Source organism: Archocentrus centrarchus, chromosome 1 (assembly GCF_007364275.1).
Source record: "Archocentrus centrarchus isolate MPI-CPG fArcCen1 chromosome 1, fArcCen1, whole genome shotgun sequence".
NCBI classification, from domain to species: Eukaryota; Metazoa; Chordata; class Actinopteri; order Cichliformes; family Cichlidae; genus Archocentrus; species Archocentrus centrarchus.
Genome location: NC_044346.1, coordinates 10,164,967 through 10,170,966, shown reverse-complemented (window position 1 = coordinate 10,170,966; position 6,000 = coordinate 10,164,967). Strand labels below are relative to the sequence as shown.

At 37.9% G+C, this 6,000-nt stretch overlaps 1 protein-coding gene across 1 annotated transcript; it reads right to left on the bottom strand.

Annotated features, from left to right (window-relative positions):
* Positions 1–548: 548 nt before the first annotated feature.
* Positions 549–4,307, bottom strand: LOC115785973 (microfibril-associated glycoprotein 4-like). The gene is made up of 5 exons (XM_030737941.1): positions 4,229–4,307; positions 2,823–3,020; positions 2,047–2,143; positions 1,726–1,893; positions 549–1,185 (listed from the first exon to the last, which is right to left on the bottom strand). Exons 1-5 carry the CDS (start codon positions 4,238–4,240, stop codon positions 914–916), a joined length of 747 nt encoding a protein of 248 aa, XP_030593801.1. The 5' UTR covers positions 4,241–4,307; the 3' UTR covers positions 549–913.
* Positions 4,308–6,000: the final 1,693 nt, after the last annotated feature.

Genomic DNA, 6,000 nt, shown 5'->3' with positions numbered 1-6,000 from the left:
TGTAGATAGTGGGGTGTATTTTTTTTGTTTGTTTTTTAGCCCTGCCACCTTTTATTTTGTTCTCCACTTGTTCAGTTTCCTCCAATTTAATGACCTGCTGCACACCACACTGAGATATGCCAAGTTTTTAGCTCATAGCTCTTTGGGAATCAGTTAGTGCAAAAATAGTATTTTATAACTGTCAAAGTGTGGTGTCATTGTGTCATGCAGCTTCAATTAAAGAAATTGGAACAAGTGATGCATTTCTGTGACAGGTTGCTGGTAACAAAGTGCCTAATGATACAGTTTAAAACTGGTTCTTTGCTAAGTTGTCTGTTACAGATACATTATTGGTTCATGACTTGATTTAGGAGCCTTTTTCATGCTTGAATGACTCATAGGTCAGTGTTAAGTGGCTGAACAAAAAAAAAAAAACATTCCTCTGAAAATGGTTAAGTATAATAACTGAGTGAAAAAGCAGCCAAAGTCCAAAGAAAAACTTTGAAAAATTATATAAGTCAATAACAAATATTGTTAAAATTATTTATTATATTTAGTAGTGAGTTAGCACCAAAAAAACCATTTCCCTTTTCCAGCAGTGCACCGTACAGTTTCCACCAAGAGCTGTATGGCATCTCTTCCTCCACCTGCTACTACTAAGAGCAACTTATCAAATGCTTAACAGCAAGTGAATAAGAATGAAATTAATAAGAAATATCTGTTAGCATGAAATTAAAAACAGTAGGTGTACACCTCAGTATATTACTGTTCGTACTTTGAAACAACTAAACTAGAAAAATACGTTTTGCAGGTATGTTATATTTGTTTCTATATTGCTTGGGTGTTAGAGATGGTGTCCCCACACATCCCAACTCTCCTCCTGTGATGGAGGGTGAGGTATTCTCATAATCTTGTTAATCTCCAGGAAATCAGGTTAATTTGTGCATGAGCACTTAGCACTCGATCTAATTTTCATGGCAATGGTCTTGAGGGAATAGTTCCAGCCCTTCCACGCATGCCAAATCACGTGGACATTTTCGTATACAATGGCACCCTGAGGCGCGTACATGCCGTTTGGGTTGGTCATGTGGCACTGGTTGTACCAGAATCCACCTAAATAATACTGAGCGCAGTTTTTATCCCACAGATCCTGGTCTTTGTCGTAGGTGGTGAACTTCATGGAGTTCTGATTACTCAAACTGTCCCCTAGAAGAAGAAAACAGAAGAACATGTGTGAGCACCCATCACTTTTGTGCTGATTTAACTACCTGAATGTACACTAAGGTATCCCGTCTTTGAAGTCTGTCAGTTTTATAAATGCAGGTAGTGCTTCGGAAAGGATAAAAGCACCTTTTGTGATATTCTAACACCTTTGGCACTGTGTGAAAATTATTAGATGGGATGGTAGTCTGACTTTAATGTGTTTTAATTTCACCATTTCATAATGTTTCCTGCTTTGATTCATTCCAAATTCCCTCCCTCTAATTTTTGAACAGATCCTTTACTTGCTGGTGACTCTTTACACACCAAATACTGCACTTTTCAGATCATTAAGATTTTAAAAAAGTATTCAGATTAATAGGCTGCATTGGCATATTACTCTATAAAAATGATTTTTCCACTTAAAAAAGATTTTTTTAAAAATCAACATGTCCTCTCATTATTATATTTTCCTTTTTACACAAATTAAAAATTATGATTTTTTTTTTTTTTTAAATTAACTCTTTTGTCTCACACAACCCTCACCTGCTGTGCCGCCGGTAAAGCTGCCCAGGTGAAGCTGATACCCAAGGTTCTCAGAGTCGATCGAGAAGGAGGAGTACTGAGCTGAGCTCTTTCCTCCGTCCCAGTCCTCCATGTCGACCCGCAGCTCATTCTCCTTCCTCAGAGTCAGCAGGAAGATGTTTTCCAGACCTGAAAAGACACAAAAAGCTCTGTTTCACTTTCACCCTGTATCTGACAATAATTCCTTTTTTTCCCCAGCCTCCATCCTTTCTTCTCACCACAAACAATTCAGATTAAAAGCAGCACCATGTCTTTAAAGTATTTTTCCCCTCCTGCACTCACCCAGCCAATATTCTCCAGCCACATTCCCAAATCCAGTCTTGTAGTGCCTCCAGGGCCTGAAGAAGCTTTCAGTCCCATCGATCCTCCTCTGAAATATCTGAGAGAGAGGGAATAAGACACAAACAGAGAGGTTTAAAGTTAACTAACATTAAATACTGTATATTTATGTAACAACATCTTGGCCCACCTCATAAATCTTCCACACATTCAATGTTTTTTTTTTTTTTCCATTTAGTCGGGTGCTAATTGGAGGATTATCGCTCGCTCACATCTGCATCATCCGCCAATGCCAACAACCTATTTCATAATTTTAAAGATAGTGATCTATGGTGCTACAGAAATGTAATTAGCTTTTAATTATTGCCCGGGCTCCACTACTCCAGCAGGTTTCATCAAATTACGCTCAGTATTTTTGTGCTGACAAACAGACAAATGGCACCTGTCACACAGCCTACTTCACTATGCCGGGACCCTACACCCTCTATGGAACAAGGATTTTTATTTATTTTATTTTAAGCTGGAATTTCAGCTCACTTTAGCTAAGACTCCAGGTTAGGGAAACAGGTGTCTGGCTCTGTCCAAAGGTAAAACAAATTTGAAACATGAAACAGTAATGACTGGGCTCCACGGGGGTGCTAGTGTGCACCAAAAACTGTATGTTATGCAGAAACTTTTAGCACTTTAGTTTCTTGTCTATCATGGTTTATTGTGCATTATAGTGCCCCCAAAATGCTGAGATTTATTCTGAAATATGATGATAGGATTTTTTTACTGACAGTCCATCTCCCTCCATCAGTGTCCATGTCGCAGTAGACATTCAGGGGAGAAGTGGGACCTCCCGGGTAGATTGTGTAGACTCCGCTGGAGCTCCTGTTGTCACGCTGATAGATGTCATCGCAGTCGATGGGAAGGAGAAACTGTGAGTTGGAGTGGACCGAGGCCACAAGAAGAAGCAGAGCTGAGAGGAATGTCTCCTGGATGAGAAGAAAGAGATTATTGCAGCTCTGCTTTCGTCTCCACTGGTTTCCTGCGCCCTTGAAAGACGCATTTAAAATTTTTTGTTTCGTTTTGTCTGAATTGTGAAGAAAGATCTTTGTATTATTTACATAAAAAAAAAAAAAGAGTTCATGTATGTGTGCATAACACAGCAAATAAAATACTCAAAGAGTAATTTAACTTTTCTGTATTCACACCAGTGGCCTTTATCATGCAAATATTTTTCATGGTGAGCTCTTAAAAACAAACTACAATATAAACATAGCCGACGACGCAACAAGGAAGCGACACAGATTAAGGGCTTGAATACAGACACAAGGTAACAAGAGGATCTGGTGGGGACACAGCTGGGAACAACTAAACAGGACAAAACCAGGAAGTAAACTAAATACTAAGACAGACACAGACGTGACACAACACTTGGAATAAAACTGAGCATCTCAGTGGAGAGGCATCACACTGAATGATATTGAACAATATTTTATTACGTTATACTACTGCTATCAATCTGTCCACAAATACTCTGGATGGCAATGCATCAACCTGACTCTGGGTATTTTGTATTAGTCTTTTTTATCTGGATGATTCATCACCATTTGGATACAACAGTTACAACATTTGTGGTTTCCCTGCAGAATGAGTCTGATGTTTGTCTGCAGTATTGTAATTATTCCTGTTGTTTACAGTGAGTTCAGAGGTCAGGCCTCTGTAAACTGACGATATGTGCTCAGCCGAACTGGGAATGGCCGCTAATATGTAACTAAAAAAAAAAAAAAAGTCAAAAATATTCTGTGTGAAACTGAAACTGTGCTCAGTTAGAAGCTTACAATAAAACAGAAAAAATATATATTTGTATTTTATTAACGTTATCTGGAATATAGGTTTAAACTGAGCATAGTGGCTAATAAACAGTACAGCTTCAGCTACAGTACGCCATCACAAACATGTGATTTATAATATAATCTCAGGTATAATCAGCACATGATGAAACAAATTATAATGAGACAACAGCCATTCTAATATTTTTGTACAATTTTCACATAGGGTTATTATGTCAATATTATGTGAATAAACAATATACTATGGAGAAAATGTTCTTGCTCTTATAAAATACATCATATTATTTTAAATTAAAGGTGTTTTCTTCCAGCATGTGTGGCTAATGTGTAGCTTGCGTTATTCTTACCTGCATGATCATAACGGAGAGGAGTGTCTCCTGTTCAGGTCGGTCTGTGTGAAGGATCTCAGAGGGAAACGTGATTGTTTTAAACAGTCCAAACAGGGTGTGTCTGTGGAGTCATGTGACATGGGCTTTTATTTGTAGATGCCAACGGTGTGATAAAGGCTACTAGTCAATTATTAAGTCTGATTTCATTTGTGTTTTTTTCTTTTCTGTTTTTCAAAATGAGACAAAACAAAAACATATTCTGAAATAAATTCTATGGAGAAGCTTTAAACCATGTGAGACTGCGGGAAGCTAAAGATTTTTATTGAATTTTGACTCTCGCTCTGAGGATGGCCAGAGAGCAGTCTCTGTTACTTACTGAAGGAAATAACTCCTTTTATAAAAAAATTAATCAAGCAAACATCCACCCAGGCTTGCGTGAAGTCTTTTAGCAATCAAAGTTACAAACCGAGGAAGGTTATTTGTAAGTGGAAAAAAAGGGCAACTTCCAAATGAAATTTGAAGCTTCCAGCAGTAAACTGTGGTTATAAAACCCTGTAAAGACACTCCTTCATTGTCCAGGCAAAGAAATACATTACCATCCTTGTTTGTCTACAGGCCCTGCTATTGACTATGGATGGCTGTTTCTGCTGCTGGGGGAAAAAAAATAACAAAATTTGTGGCTACTGATAAAACAGTTTTTGCCATTTCGAGTTATTTTTTTCAGAAGTGTGAAGCAGTAACTTAAATTTTAGAGAAAATAATGTGAAATTTTGACTAATAGATGGCAATTCCTTTTTCAGGGGCAGAAATAAGCTTCTATAATTGACTGCTGCACACTGAAAGCAAAGAAAATGTTCAGCTCTGTGAAATTTAAAGTCAAATTTTTACTAACCTTTAACATTAAAACAAACAAGCAAACAATGTCAGATTGGCTCTTGGAAATTCTTCCACTGATTTATGGTGACATCAGAATTAGATGTTTACTATTATTACCTCCGTCAAGGAGGTTATGTTTTCAGTCATGTTGGTTTGTTTGTTTGTTTGTTTGTCTGTTTGCTTGTCAGCAGGATTACTCCAAAAGTTATGAACGGATTTCAATGAAATTTTGTGGAGTGGTTGGAAATGGCAAGAGGAAGAATTGATTAAATTCTGGATCCGGATCACGATCTGGATCCAGGAATTTTTTTTAAGGATTCTTCACTATTGCGGGATAGGGGGTTATTGTTGTCTGGGAACGATGAAAGATTATTTCACAGTATTTAGATACACGTATTACAGCGTCAGTGACCCTATGGCCTTGGCGGAGGTTTGCGCTCTCTGAGTGCTTCTAGTTTAGCTTAAATACGTGGGTGCTAATCTTCACTTAAACAAAAATAAACAAAAAATATTTCGCATATTGGTGTCAAAAGTGAAGGACATGCACAGTTAGTGGCCTGAACCTGCAATCATCTGACAACATTTCTCTGATTTAGTGATCTCAGTCTTCCTCAATACAGCACAGTGTGCATTTTGTTAATTGCTGTTCTATTTTGACTAAAATTTACAATGAAGCAGGTGTTTTAGGTTGTGCCTGCATGGTGACTGACATTACGGACGTCAACACTGTCCTCCGGTTCTTATCCACCCCTCACTACTCTACAGCAGCTCCTCTCTCCCTCTCAAAAATGGTCACTTCTGGCTCAAATTGTCAAACTCAGGATTGATGACAGTCCAGAAAACAGTTGAGATAACATTACACTAACCACTTTGTTTATTCAGTCAGTGAACATACTGCAAGATAATGTACAATG